This window comes from Salmo salar, chromosome ssa22, assembly GCF_905237065.1.
Source record: "Salmo salar chromosome ssa22, Ssal_v3.1, whole genome shotgun sequence".
Lineage (NCBI taxonomy): Eukaryota > Metazoa > Chordata > Actinopteri > Salmoniformes > Salmonidae > Salmo > Salmo salar.
In genome coordinates, this window is record NC_059463.1 from 3,448,419 (window position 1) to 3,475,000 (window position 26,582).

At 43.0% G+C, this 26,582-nt stretch overlaps 1 protein-coding gene across 1 annotated transcript in view; it reads right to left on the bottom strand.

Moving 5' to 3' along the window:
• uqcc1 (ubiquinol-cytochrome c reductase complex assembly factor 1) overlaps positions 1–23,805 on the bottom strand; it is a 40,575-nt gene extending 16,770 nt beyond the window's left edge. The window contains exons 1-6 of the mRNA XM_014165899.2: positions 23,566–23,805; positions 20,664–20,771; positions 17,503–17,613; positions 11,565–11,637; positions 11,035–11,092; positions 7,042–7,150 (exon numbers count right to left, since the gene is read on the bottom strand). Of these exons, the coding sequence (XP_014021374.2) occupies positions 7,042–7,150; positions 11,035–11,092; positions 11,565–11,637; positions 17,503–17,613; positions 20,664–20,771; positions 23,566–23,793 (687 nt within the window). The 5' untranslated portion in view covers positions 23,794–23,805. The remainder of the gene's footprint in view (positions 1–7,041; positions 7,151–11,034; positions 11,093–11,564; positions 11,638–17,502; positions 17,614–20,663; positions 20,772–23,565) is intronic.
• Between the last annotated feature and the right edge of the window lie 2,777 nt (positions 23,806–26,582).

Genomic DNA, 26,582 nt, shown 5'->3' on the forward strand with positions numbered 1-26,582 from the left:
AAAGTAGTTGAGAGTCATCCGCATAGCAATGATAGGAGAGACCATGTGAGGACATGACAGAGCCGAGTGACTTGGCGTAGAGAGAGAGAAGAGGGCCTAGAACTGAGCCCGGAGGGACACCAGTAGTGAGGGTACATGCTGCAGACACAGATCCTCTCCACGTCATCTGGTAGGAGCAGCCTGCAAGGTAGGATGCAATCCAAGAGTGTGCAAAGCTTGAGACGCCCAGCCCTGAGAGGGTGGAGAAAAGGATCTAATTGGCAGCGGATACATCTAGGAGGATGAGAACAGAGATAGAGAGAGAGTCAGCTTTGGCAGTACAGAGTGCCTCCGTGACACAGAGGACAGCAGTCTCGGTTGAGTGACCCGTCTTGAAGCCTGACCGGTTCGGTTGAAAATCATTCTGAGAGAGAGTTGGTAAAAGTCAGCACACCCTAGTATTTCGTAAAGAAAAAAAAGGGTCTGTAGTTTTTTTTGCATTACCTTTCAAATCAAAGTTTGTCACGTGCGCCAAATACAACAGGTGTAGACCTTTCAGTGAAATGCTTACTTATAGGCTCTAACCAATAGTGCGAAAAAAGGTGTGTGTGTGTAGTTAAGTAAAGAAATAAAACAGTAAAAAGACATTTGGAAAATAAGAGTAGCAAGGCTATATACAGACACCGGTTAGTCAGGCTTATTGAGGTACATGTACATGTATGGGTATGGTTAAAGTGACTATGCATATATGATGAACAGAGAGTAGTAGTAGCGTAAAAAGAGTGGTTGGCGGGTGGTGGACCACAATGCAGATAGCCCGGTTAGCCAATGTGCGGGAGCACTGGTTGGTCGGGCCAATTGAGGTAGTATGTACATGAATGTATAGTTAAAGTGACTATGCATATAAGATAAACAGAGAGTAGCAGCAGCGCAAAACCCCTCTTTTACGCTGCTGCTACTCTCTTGTTTATCTTATATGCATAGTCACTTTAACTATACATTCATGTACATACTACCTCACACAATGCAAATAGTCCATGTAACCATTTGGTTACCTGTTCAGGAGTCTTATGGCTTAGGGGTAAAAACTGTTGGGAAGCCTTTTTGTCCTAGACATGGCACTCCGGTACTGCTTGCTATGCGCTTGCCTTGTACTGGGCCGTACGCACTACCCTTTGAAGTGCCTTGTGGTCAAAGGCCGAGCAATTGCCATACCAGGCAGTGATGCAACCGGTCAGGATGCTCTCGATGTTGCAGATATAGAACCTTTTGAGGATCTCAGCACCCATGCCAAATATTTTTAGTATCCTGAGGGGGAATAGGCATTGTCGTGCCCTCTTCACAACTGTCTTGGTGTGTTTGGACCATTTTAGTTTGTTGTTGATGTGGACACCAAGGAATTTGAAGCTCTCAACCTGCTCCACTACAGCCCCGTCGATGAGAATGCGGACGTGCTCGGTGCTCCTTTTCCTGTAGTCCACAATCATCTCCTTAGTCTTGGTTACGTTGAGGGATAGGTTGTTATTCTGGCACCACCCGGCCAGTTCTCTGACCTCCTCCCTATAGGCTGTCTCGTTGTCGGTGATCAGGTCTACCACTGTTGTGTCGTCAGCAAACTTAATGATGGTGTTGGAGTCGTGCCTGGCCATGCAGTCGTGGGTGAACAAGGAGTACAGGAGGGGACTGAGCACGCACCCCTGGGGAGCTCCAGTGTTGAGGATCAGCGTGGCAGATGTGTTACTACCTACCCTCACCACCTGGGGGCGACCCGTCAGGAAGTCCAGGATCCAGTTGCAGAGAGAGGCGTTTAGTCCCAGGTTCCTTAGCTTAGTGATGAGCTTTGAGGGTACTATGGCATTGAATGCTGAGCTGTAGTCAATGAATAGCATTCTCACATAGGTGTTCCTTTTGTCCAGGTGGGAAAGGGCAGTGTGGAGTGCAATAGAGATTGCATCATCTGTGGATCCGTTTGGGCGGTATGCAAATTGGAGTGGGTCTAGGGTTTCTAGGATAATGGTGTTGATGTGATCCATTACCAGCCTTTCAAAGCACTTCATGGCTACGGACATGAGTGCTACGGGTCTGTAGTCATTTAGGAAGGTTTCCTTTGTGTTCTTGGGCACAGGGACTATGGTGGTCTGCTTGAAACATGTTGGTATTTCAGACTCAATCAGGGACATGTTGAAAATGTCAGTGAAGACACCTGCCAGTTGGTCAGCACATGCCCGGAGCACACGTCATGGTAATCCATTTGGCTCCGCAGCCTTGTGAACGTTGAACTGTTTAAAGGTCTTACTCACGTCGGCTATGGAGAGCGTGATCACACAGTCGTCCGGAACAGCTGATGCTCTCATGCATGCCTCAGTGTTGCTTGCCTCGAAGCGAGCATAGAAGTAATTTAGCTCATCTGGTAGGCTCGTGTCACTGGGCAGCTCGCGGCTGTGCTTCCCTTTGTAGTCTGTAATAGTTTTCAAGCCCTGCCACATCCGATGAGCCGGTGTAGTATGATTCAATCTTATCCCTGTATTGACGCTTTGCCTGTTTGATGGTTCGTTGCAGGGCATAGCGGGATTTCTTGTAAGCTTCCGGGTTAGAGTCCCGCACCTTGAAAGCTGCAGCTCTACCCTTTAGCTCAGTGCGAATGTTGCCTGTAATCCATGGCTTCTGGTTGGGGTATGTATGTACAGTCACTGTGGGGACGACGTCCTCAATGCACTTATTGATAAAGCCAGTTACTGATGTGGTGTATTCCTCAATGTCATTGGAAGAATCCCAGAACATGTTCCAGTCTGTGATAGCAAAACAGTCCTGTAGTTTAGCATCTGACCATTTTTTTAAAGACCGATTCACTGGTGCTTCCTGCTTTAATTTTTGCTTGTAAGCAGGAATCAGGAGGATAGAGTTGTGGTCGGATTTACCAAATGGAGGGCAAGGGAGAGCTTTGTACACGCCTCTGTGTGTGGAGTACAGGTGATCTAGAATTTTTTCCCTCTGGTTGCACATTTAACATGTTGATAGAGATTTGGTAAAACTGGTTTAAGTTTCCCTGCATTAAAGTCTCCGGCCACTAAGAGCGCTGCCTCTGGGTGAGTGGTTTCCTGTTTGCTTATTTCCTTATACAGCTGACTGAGTGCGGTCTTAGTGCTGGCATCTGTCTGTGGTGGTAAATAAACAGCCACGAAAAGTATAGCTGAGAACTCTTGGCAAGTAGTGTGGTCTGCAATTTATCACAATATACTCTATTTCAGGCGAGCAAAATCTAGAGACTTCCTTAGATTTCGTGCACCAGCTGTTGTTTACAAATATGCACAGACCACCCCCCCCCCTCGTTTTACCGGAATGTGCCGTTCTATCCTGCCGGTGCAGCGTGTATCCCGCTAGCTGAATATCCATGTCGTCATTCAGCCACGATTCCGTGAAACACAGGATATTACAGTTTTTGATGTCCCGTTGGTAGGATATTCGTGATCGAACCTCGTCTAGTTTATTGTCCAATGAATGCACGTTGGCGAGTAATATTGACGGTAACGGCAGCTTTCCTAGTTGCCTTCTGCGGGTCCGGACGAGGCAACCGGCTCTTCTTCCTCTGCGTCGCTTTCTTTTGCGAATAATTGGGATGTCTGCCCTGTGGGGAGTTTGGAGAATATCGTGTGAGTCCTGCTTGCTGCTGTTGTTGTTGTTGAAACAATCTTCGTCTAATCCGAGGTGAGTGATCGCTGTCCTGATATATAGAAGCTCTTTTCTGCCGTAAGATACAGTTGCAGTAACATTATGTACAAAATAATGTTCAAATACCTCTAAAAAAAAATACACATAATAGCACAATTGGTTAGGAGACCGTAAAACGGTGTGCCATCTCCGGCGCCATTTCTCCCAAATTTCGTGATATCCAAATGGTAGTTAGTCTTGTCTAATCGCTGCAACTCCCCTACGGACTCGGAAAGGCGAATGTTGAGAGCCATGCATCCTCAGAAACACGATCCTGCCAAGCTGCACTGCTTCTTGAGACACTGCTCACTTAACCCGGAAGCCAGCCGCACCAATGTGTCGGAGGAAACACCGTCCAACTGGCGACCGAAGTCAGCTTGCAGGCACCGGGCCCGCCACAATGAGTCGCTAGTGTGCGATGGGACAAGGACATTTCGTCCAGCCAAATCCTCCCCTAACCTGGACGACACTGGGCAAATTGTGTGCGGCTTCATGGGTCTCCTGGTCACGGCCAGGATTGAACCCAGGTCTGTAGTTAAGCCTCAAGCACTGCAATGCAGTGCCTTAGACTGCTAAGCCACTCAGCAGTGGGTCTGTAGTTATGACTTCAGAAGGGTCGAGTGTTGGATTCTTGAGGGGATGCAGCCAGTAATGAGTTGATAAGGAATGAGAGGTCTCCAGAGATGATCTGGAAAAGGGAATGGGATCGAGCGGGCAGATTCTCGGGCAGCCGGACCTCACTAGTTGCAGGATTTAATCTGGAGAGAGAGGGGAGAAAGAGGTCAAGGCGTAGGGTCTTTCTGTGTGAGTGGGACCAGTGGCCTCAATAGGCAGTGAATGAGGAGCAGATTTCAACCTTTTCAAAGTGGTTCACAAAGTCATCCACAGAGAGGGAGGGAGGAGGTGGAAAGTAGTTTCCTAGGGTTAGAGGCAGAAGCTTGACATTTAGAGTGAAAGAAAGTGGCTGGACCAGCAGAAAGAGGAAGAAAAGGTATAGAGCCAGAACAGTTGATGCACCTAGGCATACAGTGCATTTGGAAAGTATTCAGACACTTTCACTTTTTCCACATTTTGTTAAGTTACAGCCTTGTTCTAAGATTAAGAAGGAAAAATATTTAATCAATCTACACAATATCTCACCAATTGGATGACAAAGCAAAAACAGTTAAAAAACAGAAATACCTTATTTACATAAGTATTCAGACCCTTTGCTATGAGACTCGAAATTGAGTTCAGGTACATCTGGTTTCCATTGATCGTCCTTGAGATGTTTCTACAACTTGGAGTGAACCTGTGGTGAAATTCAATGGATTGGACATGATTTAGAAAAGGCACACACACCTGTCTGTGTAAGGTCCCACAGTGCATGACAGTGCAAAAACCAAGCCTTGAGGAGGAAGGAATTATCCGTAGAGCTCCGAGACAGGATTGTGTCAAGGCACAGATCTGGGGCAGGACACCAAAACAATTCTGCAGCATTGAAGGTCCAAGAACACAGTGGCCTCCATCATTCTTAAATGGAAGAAGTTTGGAACCACCCAGTCAAACTGAGCAATCGATGGAAAACGGCCTTGATTAGGGAGGTGACCAATAACCCGATGGTCACTCTGACAGAGCTGCCGAGTTCCTCTGTGGAGATGGGAGAATCTTCCAGAAGGACAACCATCTCCGCAGCACTCCACCAAATCAGGCCTTCATGGTAGAGTGGCCAGACAGAACTCACTCCTCAGTAAAAGGCACCTAAAGGACTCTCAGACTATGAGAAACAAGATTCTCTGGTCTGATGAAACCAAGATTGAACTCTTCAGCCTGAATGCCAAGCGTCACATCTTGAGGAAACCTGGCACCACTCCTTAGTTGAAGCATGGTGGAGGTAGCATCATGCTGTGGGATGTTTTTCAGCGACAGGGACTGGGAGACTAGTCAGTATCGAGGGAAAGATGAACGGCGCAAAGAACAGAGAGATCCTTGATGAAAACCTGCTCCAGAGCACTCAGGACCTCAGACTGGGGTGAAGGTTCACCTTCCAACAGGACAACGACCCTCAGCACACAGCCAAGACAACGCAGGAGTGGCTTCGGGACAAGTCTCAATGTCCTTCAGTGGCCCAGCCAAAGGCCGGACTTGAACCCGATCGTACACCTCGAGACCTGAAAATAGCTAGCTCCCTTTCCAACGTGACAGCGATTGAGAGGATCTGCAGAGAAGAATGGGAGAAACTCCCCCCAATACAGGTGTGCCAAGCTTGTAGCATCATACCCAAGAAGACTCGAAGCTATAATCGCTGCCAAAGGCGTTTCAACTAAGTACTGCGTAAAGGATCCGAATACTTATGTAAATGTGATCTCAGGTTTCTACTTTTAATAACTCTGCAAAAATGTCTAAAAACCTGTTTTTACTTTGTCATTATGGGGTAGTGTCTAGATTGATGAGGGGAAAAATTTTTTTTTTTAGAATAAGGCTGTAAAGTAACAAAATGTGGAAAAAGGCAAGGGGTCTGAATACTTTCCGAACACAATGTAGATTCTACAAGTGTCTGGAACTCTATTGGAGGGATGCAACACCATTCAGGGGCCACTACAGAAACTCATAAGTGTTCAATAATTGAGTTGAGATCTGGTGACAGAAGGCCATTGCATATTGTTTTCATGCTCATCAAACCATTCAGTGACCACTCATTCCCCTGTGGAAGGGGGCGTTGTCATCCTATGGGGGTACAGCCATGGTAGCCAAAATAATTTTGGCCTGCCCAGCATTTTTATACTTTAACCTAAGCATGATGGGAAGTTGATTACCTCAGGAACCACAACCTGCGTGGAAGCACCTGCTTTTAATATACTTAGTATCCCTAATTTACTCAAGTGTTCCCATTATTTTGGCAGTTCCCTGTCTCTGCCTAAAGATAATACAGGATGCTTTGTGATTGCAACAGATGTCAGTGTATTCTACAAGATGCATGATGCACATATTAAAAGCAATACGCAGAAGTTTCCCTCTGTCCTCCCAGTGGTACCTTTTGGGCACACTGATTCAATGGAGATTTTCAGTATGTAATAAATCCCGATTTTTTTCTCTGCTACTAAAAACGTCATGTAATCTTGACCTGAAATTACTGAATGGGTATTGAGAAAGCAAAATGGTAGAAACTCCATCCATCCTATCAGAAGGTTAAGTTGAGCCATTATCAGCTGTCTGATCATAGGATCAGTTTTGGCTTTTAAGTCATTATGAAAAAGATTACACTGGCAGAGGGAATCTAATCCTAGACCAGCACTACTTCTTTCAGATGCTTGATAGATGCGGTCCCAGGTTTTAGACTGGAAAAGACATGAGGTTGAAGTTTGAGGGACTTACCCCCATGATCTTGCTCCTCTGCTCCACGTCCTCCCACATTGAGTGGACGATGTAGCGGCACATGTACTTCCCCTCACGGCCTTCTTGCCTAATCCTCACCAGACACATCCTACAGGGGAGAACAGAGTTAACACCTTATCTGACAGGGAAGGACAGCCTCTTACCCTAAAGGGCCAATACCCAACTTGAGATACACTATACAGTGCATTCGGAAAGTATTCAGACAACTTCCCCTTTTCCACATTTTGTTACATTACAGCCATATTCTAAAATGTATTAAATCAATTTTATTCCTCCTCAATCTACAAACAATCACATAATGACAAAGCGAAGACAGTTTCTTGGAAATTTTAGTAGCCCATGTCCTTGAGTAGCCCAGCCAGAGCCCGGACTTGAACCCGGTCGAACGTCTCTGGAGAGACCTGAAAATAGCTGTGCAGCAACGTTCCCCATCCAACATGACAGAGCTTGTGTGGATCTGCAGAGAAGAACGGGAGAAAGTCCCCAAATACAGGAGTGCCAAGCTTGTAGCGTCATACCCAAGGCTGTAATCGCTGCCAAAGGTGCTTCAACAAAGTACTGAGTAAAGGGTCTGAATACACATGTATGATATATTTCAGTTACATGTTATATACTTTTGCAAAAATGTCTAAAAACCTGTTATTGCTTTGTCACTACGGGGTATTATGTGTAGATTGATGAGGGGAAAAAAAACAACATTTCATCCATTTTAGAATAAGGCTGTAACGTAACAAAATGTGGAAAAAGTCAAGGGGTCTGAATACTTTGAGTGCACTGTAAATACACAAAAGTATGTGGACCCCCCTTCAAATTAGTGGATTTGGATAATTCAGCCACACCTGTCGCTGACAGGGGTATAAAACTTGAGCACACATCCATGCAATCGGCATAGACAAACATTGGCCTTACAGAAGAGCTCAGTGATTTTCAACGTGGCACCATCATAGGATGCCACCTCACTTCCTCAAATGTCTCCCCTATTAATTTCTCCCTTGCTAGTAATGCCCCGGTCAACTCAGCCGTGAAGTGGTAGGCCACACAAGCTCACAGAACGGGACCGCCAAGTGCCGAAGTGCGTAGCGCATAAAGATCGTCTGTCCTCAGTTGCAACACTCACTACCGAGCTCCAAACTGCTTCTAGAAGCAAAGTCAGCATAAGAACTATTAGTCGGGAGCTTCATGAGATGGGTTTCCATGGCTGACAAGCCTAAGATCACAATACCAAGCGTTGGCTGGTGGTGTAAAGCTTGCCACCATTGGACACTGGAACGTGTTCTCTGGAGTGATGAATCATACTTCCCGATCTGGCAGTCGGACGGACAAATGAGTTTGGCGGATGCCAGGAGAAAGCTACCTGCCCCCAACGCATAGTGTCAACTGTAAAGTTTGGTGGAGGAGAAATAATGGTCTTGGGCTGTTTTTCATGGTTCGGGCTAGGCCCCTTCGTTCCAGTGAAGGGAAATCTTAACACGACAGCATATAATAACATTCTAGACGATTCTGTGGTTGCAACAGTTTGGGGAAGGCCCTTTCCTGCACAAAGCGAGGTCCATACAGAAATGGTTTGTTGAGATTGGCATGGAAGAACTTGACTGGCCTGCACAGAGCCCTGACCTCAATCAAACATCTTTTGGATGAAATGGAACAGACTGCGATCCAGGCCTAATCGCACAACCTCACTAATGCTTGTGGCTGAATGGAAGCAAGTCCCCGCAGCAATGTTCCAACACCTAGCGGAAAGCCTTCCAAGAAGAGTGGAGGCTGTTATAGCAAACTCCATATTAATACCCATGATTTTTGAATGAGCAGGTGTCCACATACTTTTTGGTCATGACCATACCTAGGAAATCCTCTGACATCAACGCATGATTTATTTATGTTCAAGTCACACATGCTTGCATCAAGTTACAATTTGTCATTGTAACAATGCTACTTTTAAGTGGTTCATGTTGATTCTGCTGTGTTGGGGTCACACACACACAACCCTTTTCTTAATGGGCTTTATTCTGACTAGTACTGTGCAATTTCTGAAACGGGTAGCTGATTAAGTCAATAGAACTGAATCTGTGGTTGTTCTACATTTTCACTCACTGGTTCTTGGATCCAAATGCAAATAACCTAAACCAGTGTGAGTATGAATCTGTATTCGTGTGCATTATTCCCACATCATGACACCATTTTAATAGCGTGAAGATTGTTTAGCCTCATATGCGCACAGCAGTTTTGATTGAGTCCAGGCCTGGCTTTTGGAGCTTATGTCATCCCGCATGCCAAAGTCAACAGAATTAGTGGCAGGAAAGTAGCTTTGACAGGAAGTCAGAGGAGTGGTGGGCATGTTTGATGAAGAGGTTCATGGCAGCGCAATTTATCACCCAACTCTGATGAGCTCATGCATGCATACCTTTCTTTCCCAGGCCTGGATCAAATACCAAGGCATGTGTTAACTCAAGGCATGTAACCTGAACTACCTGGGGCTTGAGAGTACAGATGCAAAAAGGGTGGTGAGGTTAGGTTATTCTAAAATAAGAGTATATGGATGACACCCAGTTAGATTTTTCTCTTGGAAAATCAAGATGGCAAGATTTACCTCTAAACAATTCTTATCCAAATAGAAACATACCTAAACAATTAAGCCCTTACCACTGCACTCTATACATAGACAGGGAGCTGGTCAGGGCCCTGGTGGAGTGGTACCAGGAAAAGAACCTCTCCCTCAACAAAATGAAGGTGCTGATCGTGGACTTCAGGAAACAGCAGAGGGAGCACGCCCCTATCCGCATCGGTGGTGCGGTCTGCCCAGTGGAGTAGGTGGAAAGCTTCAAGTTCTTCAGTGTACACATCACTGACAATCTGAAATTGTCCACACTGACAGTGTGGTGAAGAAGGCGCAACAGCGTCTCTTCAACATCAGATGGCTGAAGAAATTTGGCTTGGCCCCTAAGACCCTCACAAACATTTACAGATGCACAATTGAGAGCACCCGGTTGTGCTGTATTACCGCCTGGCACGGCAACTGCACCACCCGCAACCACAGGGCTCTCCAGAGGTGGTGCGGTCTCCCAATGCATCACAGGGGGCACACTGCCTGCCCTGCAGGACACCTACAGCACCCGATGTCACAGGAAGGCCAAAAAGATCAACCACCTGAGCCACGGCCTGTTCACCCCGCTATCATGCAGAAGGCGAGGTCAGTACAGGTGCATCAAAGCTGGGACCGAAAGACTGAAAAACAGCTTCCATCTCAAGGCCATCAGAATGTTAAAATAGTCATCACTAGCCGGCTACCACCCTGCACCTTAAAGGGATTTGAATTGGGACCTGCCCCCCCCATCCTATTTACCGTTACAACCCCTGCCATTACTTTTGTTCTTTCATTTCTATGTACTGCAGTAGTAGATCGTATACATATACATGGAATCACTGGCCACTTAAATAATGGAACACTAGTCTCTTTAATAATGTTTATATACTGCTTTACTCATTTCACTGTATTTTAGTCAAAGCCACGGCAACATTGCTCGTCCTAATATTTATATAGTTCTTAATTCCATTCTTTTAGATGTGTGTATTGTTAGATACTACTCCACTGTTGGAGCTAGGAACACAAGCATTTTGCTACACTTGCAATAACATCTGCCAAATACGTGTATGTGACCAATACAATTTGATTTAGACGTCATTGGCGCTCATGCCTAGAATGTCTCCTATGTCAAATCCTTTTATCAGAAAATACAAAATCTTAATACCAATTGAAAGTCTAGATTTGACTTCAAAGGAATAGCAGATGGGAGACAAACAGCCAAACTGAAAGAACACAGAATTGAGGTCGAAGTAGAAAATAAAGGCACAGTCACAGATTCGTCATGGGAACTTGAAGTTCCCAAAAGTGTTTCAAATTTAACAGAGGGTGGCAAAAGCTAAGTAAACCTGGCCTGGGAGGGCCTGTAGAGGGGGTGTAACAGAGGTACTCACCAGACATGGAGCTGTGCCACCAGGAACCAGGAGTTGAGCGTGTCGGGGAGGGAGCATTCTGTGGACGGAAAGATCAGAGGGGCGTGTCAGCCAAGACCGGCTTACATTCCATCCCCCCACCCGCTAAAGAAAACAGCCCAACCAGCCTGTAAAGTGTCACATTAATCTTTCAGGATGCCGATGAAAGGGTCCCTTTAGGCACTTGGGGTGTCGTGTTGATGTGAAGTTACTCTGGGAGTTTGGGTCGATAAGCCCAAGCAGCCCTTCCCTCCATCCATAGGACTGGTAAGGTCCACGCGGCCATTGTTCTCAAAGCTATGGAAATGTACTCAAAGACTAGCACAACTACATCTCAGTCATAGATTTCTAACCTGTCAATGACTTATTAAATCAATTGCTTATGTTCAATTAATTATCAACAAAAGACCTGTTGGCATCTGGCTGGACTAATAGGCTACCTCAGGTGATGAACTCTATAGAAGGAATTAACTACATAGAAGGAATCTGAATCTATACAGGTAAATACTTACTTTCAAAAAATTCGTCATAGTTGATTCTCTCCACACAGCATGTGTACATGCGCAAGGCAGCAATCTTGATTTTCTGCAAAAACAGACCGTAGCAATAAGTTGATAAGACAACAAAGACCTAAAGAGTATCCCACACCTTAACACTTTCCACTTTCCTTTTAACTTCTCCAAAATATAAACCAAAGTTCACACATAATAAAAGCAGAGGGCTTTGGCCCAAGGTGGGTGGTGGCATAAGAAGAGTGGATTGTGAATCATGGGTAAATCTCTCTCCGTCCGGGCATTCTGGGTAAGCTTGGTGCTGGCATGGGAGGCCCTCTTTGAGCGCAGCCTCCGCTGCTGTGCACGCGAGTCAACGTTCATTTAGGAACTCTGCTGCTACCCATTCACAGCACAGGCTATGGTTTGGAGTTGGTTTGGTGTCAAATGCAAAAGGCATACCAACTTAAACCGTAAGACACGGTTCAGAGGAAGGCTTTTCAAGCTGATCTAAATTAAGCTACCTTCTGCTGTTCTAAGACCTTGTAGCAGTGGTGACAAAGTCCATGTGCAAATTGAGCAGTAGTGCAGACAAGAGGTAAATGACAGCTCTGACTTAAAAGGGGCAATCTGCAGTTGCTACATCCATTTTCAGACTTATAAATGAATAATATATACCCATTGATTCTTGAAGAATATAAGTTATAAATGCCTCATGAGCTTAGTTCAACTGTCACACTCCATGAGAACCCAAAATATAAGCTTGTTTTACTCCAATGTTTGTAAACAAAGTCAATGTAAATAAACACTATATAGCCTCAAAACATTGTTAAAACCGAGGGTTGGAACCGAAGAGCCATACTGTTCTGGAACAGACCCGTTATTTTAAAAGTATGAGTACCAGTTAACCTCACTAGGGTAGGGGGCAGCATTTGGAATTTTGGATGAAAAGCATGCCCAAAGTAAACTGCCTGCTACTCAGGCCCAGAAGTTAGGAGATGCATATTATTGGTAGATTTGGATAGAAAACACTAAAGTTTCCAAAACTGTTAATATAATGTCTGTGAGTATAACAGAACTGATATGGCAGGCGAAAACCTGAGGAAAATCCATCCAGGAAGTGCTTTTATTTTGAAATGCCTGTTTTTCCATTGAAAGCCTATCCACCATACAAAGACTTAAGACCCAGTTCACGATCTCTTGGCTTCTTCTACATGTGGCCAGTCTTTAGGCATTTTTTCAGGCTTTTACTCTGAAAAATGAGGGAGAAACAGCACTTTCAATGAGAGACCAGTGGAAATTTCCAGACATAAGTCCAGCGCGTGACTGGGAGCGTACCTTTCTTGTTTCTCGTTTTCTATTGACGAAGCTTTTGTCCGGTTGAAATATTATTGATTATTTATGACAAAAACAACCTGAGGACTGATTTTAAACATCGTTTGACATGTTTCTATGAACAGATTTTTCCATCTGTCTGTTGTGACCGCGCTTTGTTCTAATGGATTATTGAACAAAACGCACCAACAAAACTGAGGTTTTTGGACATAAAGAGGGACATTATCGAACAAAACGAACATTTATTGTGTAACATGGAGTCTTCGGAGTGCAACCATATGAAGATCAAAGGTAAGTGATTAATTTTATCGCTATTTCTGACTTTTGTTACTCGTCTACTTGGCTGGTTACTGTTTGTAATGATTTGTCTGCTGGGCGCTGTTCTCAGATAATCGCATGGTTTGCTTTCGCCGTAAAGTATTTTTTAAATCTGACACCGTGGTTGGATTAACAAGAAGTTAGTCTTTAAACCGATGTATAACACTTGTATTTTTATCTAGACCCACAAAAAAACGCAACAATGTGTCTATGCAAAGGCATAACTGTCAATCAGAAACTTATTTCAGTGTCTGCCTGCAAGCTGAAAATCTTTGCCAGCGTGTATGCATATATAGGCTACCTGCCCCTCCTAAGCCTAGGCTACTAAACTGACGTTACAATCATGATTCAGAAGATGGGGAGAGAGATTTTTTATTAGCTAGAGAGGAACGGTTTAACTTTTTCAATGCTAGTTAACGATACTATAGGCCTAGTTATCACATTTCACGTTGGATTTATTAACTACAAAAAGGTAAGATGTGTTTTTAATTCTGGTACCGCTCTAAACAAATAAGCTTGTTAGCTACAGTGAGGGAAAAAAGTATTTGATCCCCTGCTGATTTTGTACGTTTGCCCACTGACAAAGAAATGATCGGTCTATAATTTTAATGGTAGGTTTATTTGAACAGTGAGGCAGAATAACAACAACAAAAAAATCCAGAAAAACACATGTCAAAAAATGTATACATTTATTTGCATTTTAATGAGGGAAATAAGTATTTGACCCATCTGCAAAACATGACTTAGTACTTGGTGGCAAAACCCTTGTTGGCAATCACAGAGGTCAGATGTTTCTTGTAGTTGGCCACCAGGTTTGCACACATCTCAGGAGGGATTTTGTCCCACTCCTCTTTGCAGATCTTCTCCAAGTCATTAAGGTTTCGAGGCTGACGTTTGGCAACTCGAACCTTCAGCTCCCTCCACAGATTTTCTATGGGATTAAGGTCTGGAGACTGGCTAGGCCAATCCAGGACCTTAATGTGCTTCTTCTTGAGCCACTCCTTTGTTGCCTTGGCCGTGTGATTTGGGTCATTGTCATGCTGGAATACCCATCCACGACCCAATGCCCTGGCTGAGGGAAGGAGGTTCTCACCCAAGATTTGATGGTACATGGCCCCGTCCATCGTCCCTTTGATGCGGTGAAGTTGTCCTGTCCCCTTAGCAAAAAAACACCCGCAAGCATAATGTTTCCACCTCCATGTTTGACGGTGGGGATGGTGTTCTTGGGGTCATAGGCAGCATTCCTCCTCCTCCAAACACGGCGAGTTGAGTTGATGCTGTTCCACTGGTCGGAACAGTGGAACACACAAAAAAAGTGTTTCTGTTCAGAATGAAACGATTGAAAAATAAACTTGGGTTCCAGCCCCTGGTTAAAAATATAAATGTTCATATCATGGCAGGTCAGTCTGTATCCATAGTTCTATGAATTTACATTTCTCCAGCCCCATCCCTCAGTGTTTCACCCCGAACAGGGGAGGGGAGGGCACTTTCTTCTTGTTTCAACTGTTGATTACCACTTTAAAACACCATCCTCTGATACTCCCTACACACTTGTAGAAATCTGAGTGGATTGGATAGGTGTAATATGACAAACCTTCAGAGGGCAAGGTGGGGCTATTACCATATTGCTAACAGAGGTCGACCGATTAATCGGAATGGCCGATTAATTAGGGTCGATTTCAAGTGTTCATAACAATCGGTAATCGGTATTTCTGGCCACCGATTTGAAGACTTTTTAAAAAATATATTTTTTTTTAACACACCTTTATTTAACTAGGCAAGTCAGATTAAGAACACATTCTTATTTTCAATGACGGCTAGGAACGGGGGTTAACTGCCTTGTTCAGGGGCAGAACAACAGATTTTTACCTCGTCACCTCGGGGATTCATTTTTGCAACCTTCCGGTTACTAGTCCAACGCTCTAACCACCTGCCTTACATTGCACTCCACGAGGAGCCTGCGTGGCAGGCTGACTACCTGTTACGCGAGGGCAGCAAGAAGCCAAGGTGAGTTGCTAGCTAGCATTAAACTTACCTTATAAAAAACGATCAAACTACACTTGGTTGATGATATTACTAGTTTATCTAACGTGTCCTGCGTTGCATATAATCGATGCGGTGCCTGTTAATTTCTCATCGAATCACAGCCTACTTCGACAAACGGGTGATGATTTAACAAGCGCATTTGCGAAAAAAGCACTGTCGTTGCACCAATGTACCTAACCATAAACATCAATGCCTTTCTTTAAAATCAATACACAAGTATATATTTTTAAACCTGCATGTTTAGTTAATATTGCCTGCTAACATGAATTTCTTATAACTACGGGAGTTGTGTCACTTCTCTTGCGTTCCGTGCAAGCAGTCAGGGTATATACACAGCAGTTTGGGCCGCCTGGCTCACTGCGAACTCCATTTATTCCTAACAAAGGCTGTAAATAATTTGCCAGAATTGTACATAATTATGACATAACATTGAAGGTTGTGTAATGTAACAGGAATATTTAGAGACTTAGGGATGCCACCCGTTAGATAAAATACGGAACGGTTCTGTATTTCACTGAAACAATAAACGTTTAGTTTTCGAAATGCTAGTTTCCGGATTCAACCATAGTAATGACCAAAGGCTCGTATTTCTGTGTGTTATTATATTATAATTAAGTCTATGATTTGATATTTGATAAAGCAGTCCGACTGAGCAGCAGCAGGCTCGTAAGCATTCATTCAAACAGCACCTTCGTGCGTTTTCCAACAGCTCTTCGCAATTCTTTGCGCTGTTTATGACTTCAAACCTATCAACCCCCGAGATTAGGCTTGTGTAACCGATGTGAAAAGGCTAGCTAGTTAGCCGGGTGCGCGCTAATAGCGTTTCAAATGTCACTTGCTCCGAGACTTGGGAGTGGTTGTTTCCCTTGCTCTACATGGGTAACGCTGCTTCGAGGGTGGCTGTTGTCGATGTGTCCCTGGTTCGAGCCCAGGTAGGAGCTAGGAGAGGGACGGAAGCTATACTGTTACACTGGCAATACTAAAGTGCCTGTAAGAACATCCAATAGTCAAAAGGTATATGAAATACAAATCGTAGAGAGAGAAATAGTCCTATAATAACTACAACCTAAAACTTCTTACCTGGGAATATTGAAGACTCATGTTAAAAGGAAACACCAGCTTTCATATGTTCTGAGCAAGGAACTTAAACGTTAGCTTTTTTACATGGCACATATTGCACTTTTACTTTCTTCTCCAACACTTTGTTTTTGCATTATTTAAACCAAATTGAACATGTTTCATTATTTATTTGAGGCTAAATTGATAGTATTTATGTATTATATTAAGTTAAAATAAGTGTTCATTCAGTATTGTTGTAATTGTCATTATTACAAATAAATAAATAATAAAAAATATTTTTTTAAAACGGCCGATTAATCGGTATCGCCATTTTTTGGTCCTCCAATAAAATCGGTATCAGCGTTGAAAAATCATAATCGGTCGACCTCTAATTGCTTAGGCTATACCTAGTCAGATACGCTTTTCTGTCCTTGTAACCTGGCCAGAAAAACATCTCAGGGACCCATTTAAAATCTAGGGCCCAGCCCAGAGTTAACAACATTAGGAACCAGACCTAGCTTTATTTGAAACCTTTCACATATTTTGAGTGTTTTCTTTAGTCCCAGATGGGCGGGGTTTGCCGTTTTCTATCGGTTCCATTGCAATAGGGAAGCTCAATCAAGCACAGCTAAAGTATTTATAATGATTTCAAATGGTAGGCTATTTGAACCCAGGTCTGGGCCCAACCCATGAGAGGGTGGTTTTAGAATGCATTGTCACCCCTAACCCATGGAGGTACTTGGCTCGTCCACAGGGAAGATTCCTGGTTCACCACAGCGTTAATGCTCCCCTGCTGGGGTTCATAAGCCTCATCCCCCTGTAACCAGGATGGACATTTAAGTGCAAGACCTGTCTTTAGAGATGGGAATGTGTGCATTCAATGTGACACCGGCATTTGTTAAACATCACTGTTTTTAAAATCAGAACTAAATTAACGATAGGTCTAAAACAACGAGAGAGTTGCAACAACTCCCATTTCGGGACACATACTTTTGGATGCATCTTGTGTGTAGATGTCGGTTGAAACGCTGTCCTTCACAACTGAACCTCAATACATCATTGAACATGACATCCTACATATAGATTAAAGCGTGAGCTGATAAATCATAGACGTTACTTGCGAGAGACTTACAGTAATGCTGTATGAAGAACTGCAGTGGATGGACATTTGAGTGGTTTGGTGAATGCTAGAGGCACTTACCCATTTGTTGTATTTGAGAGGTCCTGTGAAGCCCATGGCCTCGATGAGCTTGGTGAAGGCCCCCACCTCCTCTTCCATGGCCGTCTGTGGGGTTTCTTTCACATTAAAAAGCTGGGAATGGAGAGGGAAGAGCCTTGACGCATGATATCAGCTTGAAAGGTAGCCCAGTAAGCCTACTACAGACACTGACTAGTGATGCGCGGATCAGCGGTTTTCAAAACCACAACAATCTGCAATATCAAAAGAACTGATCCGGCACCTGCCCGTCTTAATGTGATACAGTAACGGACCCGCAACATGTAAATTCAAAATGCATCCGATTAAATATTTCTCAGAAACACATTTAAAATTTCAAACATGCAACAATAATGGCTTGTTATTTTAGCATGTAGGCTAAGCATTAACAGCTAACCAGTGATAGGCTACTTTTTCCAACCTGCTAATAAACTCAGCAAAAAAAGAAAGTCCTCACTGTCAAATGCATTTATTTTCAGCAAATGTAACATATGTAAATACTGCTCAAAAAAATAAAGGGAACACTAAAATAACACATCCTAGATCTGAATGAATGAAATAATCTTATTAAATACTTTTTTCTTTACATAGTTGAATGTGCTGACAACAAAATCACACAAAAATAATCAATGGAAATCCAATATATCAACCCATGGAGGTCTGGATTTGGAGTCACACTCAAAATTAAAGTGGAAAACCACACTACAGGCTGATCCAACTTTGATGTAATGTCCTTAAAACAAGTCAAAATGAGGCTCAGTAGTGTGTGTGGCCTCCACGTGCCTGTATGACTTCCCTACAACGCCTGGGCATGCTCCTGATGAGGTGGCGGATGGTCTCCTGAGGGATCTCCTCCCAGACCTGGACTAAAGCATCCACCAACTCCTGGACAGTCTGTGGTGCAACGTGGCGTTGGTGGATGGAGCGAGACATGATGTCCCAGATGTGCTCAATTGGATTCAGGTCTGGGGAACGGGCGGGCCAGTCCATAGCATCAATGCCTTCCGCCACACCAGATACTAAGCACTGCAGTGCATCTCCTCCTCATGGACCAGATTTGCCAGTTCTTGCTGTAAGATGTGTTACCCCACTCTTCCACCAAGGCACCTGCAAGTTTCCGGACATTTCTGGGGGGAATGGCTCTAGCCCTCACCCTCCAATCCAACAAGTCCCAGATGTGCTCAATGGGATTGAGATCTGGGCTCGTCGCTGGCCATGGCAGAACACTGACATTCCTGTCTTGCAGGAAATCACGCACAGAACGAGCAGTATGATTGGTGGCATTGTCATGCTGGAGGGTCATGTCAGGATGAACCTGCAGGATGGGTACCACATGAGGGAGGAGGATGTCTTCCCTGTAATGCACAGCGTTGAGATTGCCTGCAATGACAACAAGCTCAGTCCAATGATGCTGTGACACACCGCCCCAGACCATGACAAACCCTCCACCTCCAAATCGATCCCGCTCCAGATTACAGGCCTCGGTGTAACCCTCATTCCTTTGACAATAAACGTGAATCCGACCATCACTCCTGGTGAGAGACAAAACCGCGACTCGTCAGTGAAGAGCACTTTTTGCCAGTCCTGTCTGGTCCAGCGACGGTGGGTTTGTGCATATAGGCAACGTTGTTGCCGGTGATGTCTGGTGAGGACCTGCCTTACAACAGGCCTACAAGCCCTCAGTCCAGCCTCTCTCAGCCTATTGCGGACAGTCAGAACTGATGGAGGGATTGTGCGTTCCTGGTGTAACTCAGGCAGTTGTTGTTGCCATCCTGTACCTGTCCTGCAGGTGTGATGTTCGGATGTACCGATCCTGCGCAGATGTTACCCGTGGTCTGCCACTGCAAGGACAATCAGCTGTCCGTCCTGTCTCCCTGTAGCGCTGTCTTAGGCGTCTCACAATAAGGACATTGGAATTTATTTCCCTGGCCACATCTGCAGTCCTCATGCCTCCTTGCAGCATGTCTAAGGCACGTTCAGGCAGATGAGCAGGGACCCTGGGCATCTTTCTTTTGGTGTTTTTCAGAGTCAGTAGAAAGGCCTCTTTAGTGTCCTAAGTTTTCATAACTGTGACCTTAATTTCCTACCGTCTGCAAGCTGTTAGTGTCTTAGCGTCCGTTCCACAGGTGCATGTTCATTAATTGTTTATGGTTCATTGAACCATAAAGCATGGGAAAGTGTTTAAACCCTTTACAATGAAGATCTGTGAAGTTATGGATTTCTACGAATTATCTTTGAAAGACAGGGTCCTGAAAAAGGGACGTTTCATTTTTTGCTGAGTTTAGCATTGAAAAAGTTCATCCATTCTTCTCTAGCTAATAAAAAAAAAAATCTATCTTCTGAATCACACTTGTAATGTCAGTACAGTAGCCTATGCTTCGGAGGGAGGAGGGGCAGGTAGACTAAACACGTACACACACTGGCAAAGATTTCAGCTTGCAGCCAGACACTAGAATAAGTTTCTGAGTGGCAGAGAGGGCTTTGCATAGGTGCTTTACTGCGTTTTTTTTGTGGGACTAGAACAAAAATGCCTGGAACGTAAAATAACATTAACCGGATCCCATGCTTTTAAAATAACATCTGTTTTAGTATAGTATGGATCACTTTTGTTCCTAGTTCCGTTTCTGTTCTTTCAAAAAGGTATTTATTAGTTCGGTTCCCCGAACCAGTTCCAATCCCTGGTTAAAACAGTGTACAGGTAGTGTGTATTTTGCAAAATAATTGATTATGATATGCAAGTAGAGGGATTTATGTTTCTTGAACAGTAACGCAATTGAGAATCGATTCACGTTTTTAATGGAGTATTGGCCGTTTTGCCTCCCAGAGCCAATTCGTCTTTTAAAACAGAACATGTTACTCATTTAGCAGATGCTCTTATCCAGAGCGACTTACAGTAGTGAACATTTCATAACATTTTTCCGTACTGGTCCCCCGTGGGAATCAAACCCACAACCCTGGCGTTGCAAACACCATGCTCTACCAACTGAGCCACACGGGACTTACTCCTTATTCCAAGGACCTTACATTGGGCTCCTTTAGTTCAATATTGGGCTAACTTAGGCTTTGGCTAGACTGAAAATACGATCAGTGAAGGCACATTTGTTGTTGTTCCAGCCTTGATGCGAGTCATGGTGGTTAGCACATACCTGTGAAGTGCTGTGAAGGGTCCGGCATTGTGTCTGGGACGGAGAGGTTGCGGCTAACAACCGGCAAGCAATTAAAGCTCTTCCAAGACAGGCCTCTTGCTCTAATGCCTAAAAGAATGACAGAATAAATATGGCATTAGGTAAAATCCAATAAAAAGGTACTGTCGGATGCAGTTAGGCCTTCTGACCAACATATTGGGAGTGGATGTACCATGCAATTATATACATTTTATAAAGAAAAATGTGTCCATGGTAGGCTAACTGTTCTCACAAAGCTTTTAAGTTTTGCTTAACTATCATAGCTACCTGCAGGGACGTCGCTAGGCCTATTTTAGGGGGGCTTCAGGGGAGGCTGCTGCTGCAGAGGCTGCTGCATGCGCTAGTGACAGTTAGGTCTACTTGTATCTAACATTTTGGTTAACGTTAGCTACTGCTGTGGCTTGAGACTGCTAGCTAACAGTAAACTGACAGGAAAAGGCTCTGACAGGACAGATTCATGCAGATAGGCTACGATGCGAATTTGTGGTAAGTTAGACCAGAGAGAGTATTCACTACTATAAACTTGTCATAATCAAAGCTTTGTTAACCAATATGTTTTTATGTGGGGCTGCCTGTAAGTTAGTGTAACAGACGCTGCGAGCTAGCTAACGGTGTCTTTTAAATTCGACATAAGTTATGTGGCGATGATATCTAGTTAACGTTGTATTTAATGTAGTTTTGCCATCTGTGCCAGGCTATAAATGAGACAAATGACGTAACATCATGCACATATCTTTTCATACTCAATTGCTTTCATTCAGTAGGCCATTGCAAAACAATTATCAGTAGGTCATGTGTAGAAAAGGTGACAGTGTTGATCACAATGTGATTGTATTATCCTCAATTTCTCAACTGTAGGCTAGCTAACGACTAACGTTAGATGGATATACGGAAATTCTTCGAGAGGCAGTGCCACCAGCTCTGCCGAAGGCCAATCTGGTGAGAAATTAAGATTTTACCAGTTCAAACAAACAAATTAAAACTTAAACTGATTAATCATCTATTAAGCCTTCAGTTATTGTAAATATACGTTTAATAACAATACATGTCAAAACACAGCAGACAAGAATGAGAGAAAGAAGCTGGAGGCTGACAGGGCTGAGGGAGCATGTCTGATGAAGGTTAGTGATAAAAAAAGAAGCAAGTAGATGTTTAAGCTTTCAGTTAAATTTGTACAGCATATGTCTTACTTAAAGGGTCATGCAGAAAGAGAGGCTTCTATGCAAGGCAGAGATCAATAAGTGAGAGAGAGCAAGCATGCCCAGAGAAAGAGGAACAACAAACAGATCCAGCGAGGCAGGGACAACAAACAGATCCAGAGAAAGAAAGTAATCAAGCCGCTGCAGCAACTCCTTCCAGAAATGAGAGCAATTGAGGTGACAAAGACACTGGGCCCAGACAAGTGAAGCTGAATAGCTACCCACACTAAAGTTTTGGTACACAGAAAAGGGCATTTCAGCACTGCTGGTTTGAGAAATACAAATTGGGTAAAGTACTCTGTCCACAAAAACGTAGCTTTCTGCTTTCCATGTAGAGTTTTTGGCAAAAACATTAAATTTGATTATTTTGTCAGTAATGGCTGCAAAAATTGGAAAAAAGCTTTGTTTATCTTCGGTAAACATGAAATGGCACAAACACACAGAGACAGTGTTGTGGCATGGCAAAGCTACCAGGCAACTAGCAGTCATGGGAACATTGCTCAGATTTTAATATCTGCCCAAGCTAGTGATATTGCAGAGAGAAGGGAGTATTTGAGGAGAGTTGTTGCAGTCACCTCAATGTTAGGAATACAAGGACTCTTTCCGTGCCAATGATGAATCTAGTGAGAGCACAAATAGAGGGAACTTTCTTGAATGTATGGAGGTTATGAAGGAGTTTGACCATTTCCTGCAAAGGTACAATACTCCATCAAATGCGTGTCTGAATTATTGGGTTAATTTTGAGCAACAAATTTAAATAAAGATTTTTTCTAATGGTATAATATGACCTGCATGTCTTCACATTTCTCCCTCAAAATAACATCCAAAAAGTATTTTGGCTAGATAGTACAGCCATTTTTGTGCCTTTTGTTGGTGTTGGATGGATGGGGACAGAGTGGACTTTAATTTCCTTATTTGGATAGAATTTAAGTCATATTAGATCAGTGTCTAACACAAACTATGAGACAGGTATACTTTTAGCCAACCTTGACGAAAAATAACCTTATTTTGATCAATTTTACACCCGTTGTTACTCTAAAAATACATGATGAAAATACGTTTTGGGGGCTTTAAAATAAATCCTGGGGGAGTATGCCCAGACACCAATACATGAATCTCTAGTGACGTCCCTGGCTACCTGATTGCCTTTCTGACTCCAACACATTTGATTCTCGAGAGCTAAGCTACATGTATACCAATAACATTTTGTATTGCTGTCGTTGTGATCTTAGAACCCCGACTTGGCCTCTGGTTTTGTGAAGGGTATAAGAGTTAGTTACTGCGGACTGTTCTCAACTGCAGCAAAAAGATGAAGCAGCCTAACACGTCATAGTGTGTAATCAAGTACATTTCTAGAAGTTTTACACAGAAAGGCAAGGAGATAGAGGACAATTTAGGAAGAATATTGAAATAAGTTAGTGACACCCAAATTCACCTGGGTTGGCGGTAATGTTAGCTGACATTGGCTAACGTTAGCTCATGTTTTTAGAACATTCAATAGAGTAAGGCTACGATCTATTATTCATGTTCCAACCCGACAAGGGCGCACAATTTGGTTGACCCCGGGTGTTACCTTATTTGGCAACCAATACAGAAAATGTTGCGACTTGACAGTTAGCTAAGCTAGCTAGCTATAGCCTTCATGTGAGCAAGCCTTAAATTACCTTGCCGAAGGTGACTCTGGATGCTGACGTATTTATTATGTTCCTCACAGCGGACTGCAATGGTCGCCGATACATGACTCCGCCAAAAGTTACAATATTTAACCTACGTATTGAAACCAAGAAGCAGGAAAAAGATTGTTTTTCAATTAAATCTTCACGTTTTGTAACACCGGCCCTCCTTCTTCTTTGGGATTTGGTTGGTGGATCGCACCCAACTTTTAGGTGCATACACTGCCACCTAATGTACTGGCGTGTGAGGCCATTCACGGCCTACCTGGGTAACTGCAACTTCGGGCACTTTGGCGTTGCAGGCTTTCATAAATTAAATTTATTGAAACACAATTTTACAAGTATTATAATTGTCTTTGATTTGTCTAGAAGCAATATCTGATAATGGCTGCGATCGTACTATTCAGGTATGTGTATATATTTTTGCAAATTGTTCTCAGACAGCCATAGACAAATGTCATTTCTGTCAAGGCATTAAACATCATCGTACAATTCATTTATAACACATTTCTTATACATGTGTACATGAATGTGCATTGAATATTAATTTAAGTGATTTTTAAGGTTTTCCTTATATTAATAACTCAACACGACGCCTGAATGTATAAACTTGCCTTCATGACGACTGAAAACATTTATCATGAGAAATAAGATATTTCCACCCAACTTTTTTGTGAGATTATAATAACAACCATATAATTTCCTTATCTAAAACAAATCAATCAATGTAAATTATATACTAATTTACCTCAAAAATATTGGTGTGACGGAAATGACCAGGTTTGGTGGAAATTACATCTATGTTAAAAAATATGAAAAAAATATTTTATTACTTACATTTTGAACAACAACCATTTTTAAACATGTAATTAACATAAGACAAAGTAAGATTCCAAAAGTAGCCGATGGGCAGAGCGCTCAAGGAAGTAGGCCAGTGTTTTTGAGAGATGGGCCCAGATACTGTAGTAGAGGGGTCATCTGCATAGAAGAGCTCAGTGAGCAAAGTGAAACTGTATCCTTTGTGGTATATCCAACACAGGTGTGGAGGGTCACCTGCTTATGAGAATCACCAAAGTGAACTGCCAGGATTTCTCTGGTGAATTTACATAGGTAGTTCTCTTGCAAAGCAATATGCACAATGATCTCTTTCCGCAGATTATCTTTTAATTCTCTCAGTTTGGAGTATTTGTGTCGAATGGTGTACACGTGTTGACCCAAGTTCTCTTTCAATCCTTTGGAGAAGTCCTCCAGTAGAATATGCAGTGTGCCACACACACACACATTTTATTTTACTGTACAGTGAACTTCACCATGTTTCCCTCTTTGTTTTTCTTCTCTCTCTCTTCTGGTTTTTCTCACAGCACAAAGACTCAATAAGGTTTGTGGTATTTTAGTTTGTCCTCTATGATCTGGAGGTTGGCGTTGGATTTGCAAAAGGGTGTGTCCCTATCCTGGACTGCTGGCTTGACAAAACAAAAAAGGCCGTGTTTTGCAGAATTCATAGTAGACATTTCAATCTCTGAATATTCCCTCCTAAACTTCTGATAAAAGGTTCTGAATTGTGCCATTCAAGATGCGCTTCTGCTTTTTTTTCTCGTTCCTCATTAGTGTATCCTTTTTCCCTTTTATTGCTCGATTGTTGTCATCACGTTCATATCATCTAGTGATATTCTCTTCTGTGGCTATGCTAATTCGGTTACACTGCTTTTTCCTGGAGTATTGAAGACTTGTTGGCCTGTATTGATTTGCCCTCATTGCTTTTGCTGAAAATCCAAATTCTCTGTTTGCGGCTTTGACCAGGCCATACTTTCTCAGGATGTTGCCTCTGAACAATTTTGAAGTCACTTGTTTGTCCTTGGCACTGCACATTTTAAAAAAACTTTTCAGCAATGATGGCATTTTGATACAATAAAATACTTCTCAAGTTCTTCGGAGTTCCCTTTATTTCCTGTTTTGTCTTTGGGGAATCTTGTAATGACCGACGTTGGAGATGAGAAGCAGGTACAGGGAGTCAACATTTATTCAGGAACAGACAGGTAACAAAACAGGAACAGCGCACGGGTAAACAACGGCAAATTACAATTTCTCAGCTTTCCGTAAAGCTTTATCAAGTTTGTCATTTTTCATGCAAAGATCTCTGTATGTTTTTGAGCGACCTCTTCCAACCTTTTTCCTTCCAGTAAGTATTCGACTTCTCATTCTTGTTGCAGACGATGAGGAAGTGGTATCAGGACTTGCATCAGGGGTAGGTAAGTTAGGGGCAGGTATGTTGGCCTCATGTTCTGGCTGCAAGTCATCTGGTGACTGAGGTGGTGTGTTGCCTGATAGGTAGGTCTCCATTGCAACTGTGGTCTTTAAAGTCTGTCTTCTATTCCATTGGTTGTATTTCCATTGCCTTCTCTTGCCTCTTTTTTCTCGCTTTGTAAGCTCAGAGATAGATTTCACTTCTCCCCTTCTCTTTTTTCTTCCAGTATCTCTCCCATTATTTTTGCAGATGTTCCTGGTATTGTATTTATTTCTATGTCTGTGACCTCTGTGCTGTTTTATGTGGCATATTCTAAAAACAAGTAAAATACTTGAAAACCATTATTAATGAGGAATTTGCCCTCAGTGGTGAAAATGACACCACTACCAAAGGACAGGTATATTTTGTTTAAAAAGAATTATGGGCGTACTCACAATAAAAATTGATATAGCTTTTATTTAATTGACTCTCTCTAGTGGATACATTGTATAAGGTTTAATTCATTTTTTCTCATAGAAAAACATAGTAGAAGCTCAAAAGTCTGAGTCAGGGACAAGGGCAATTGAGGTATAAAATGCATCTGAAAGTAGCTAAAATACTTGATAGAGAGGTGTTAAAAAAATCCTTGGTGATTGCAGTTTGAACTTAACATATAAAGAATAAAAGTTTTTTTTTTTTAATCCCTCAAATTAACCCAGAGGACATAGAAGTGCACATAGTTGCAGAATCACCCACCTACGTTATATTCTTCGATACAAGAATA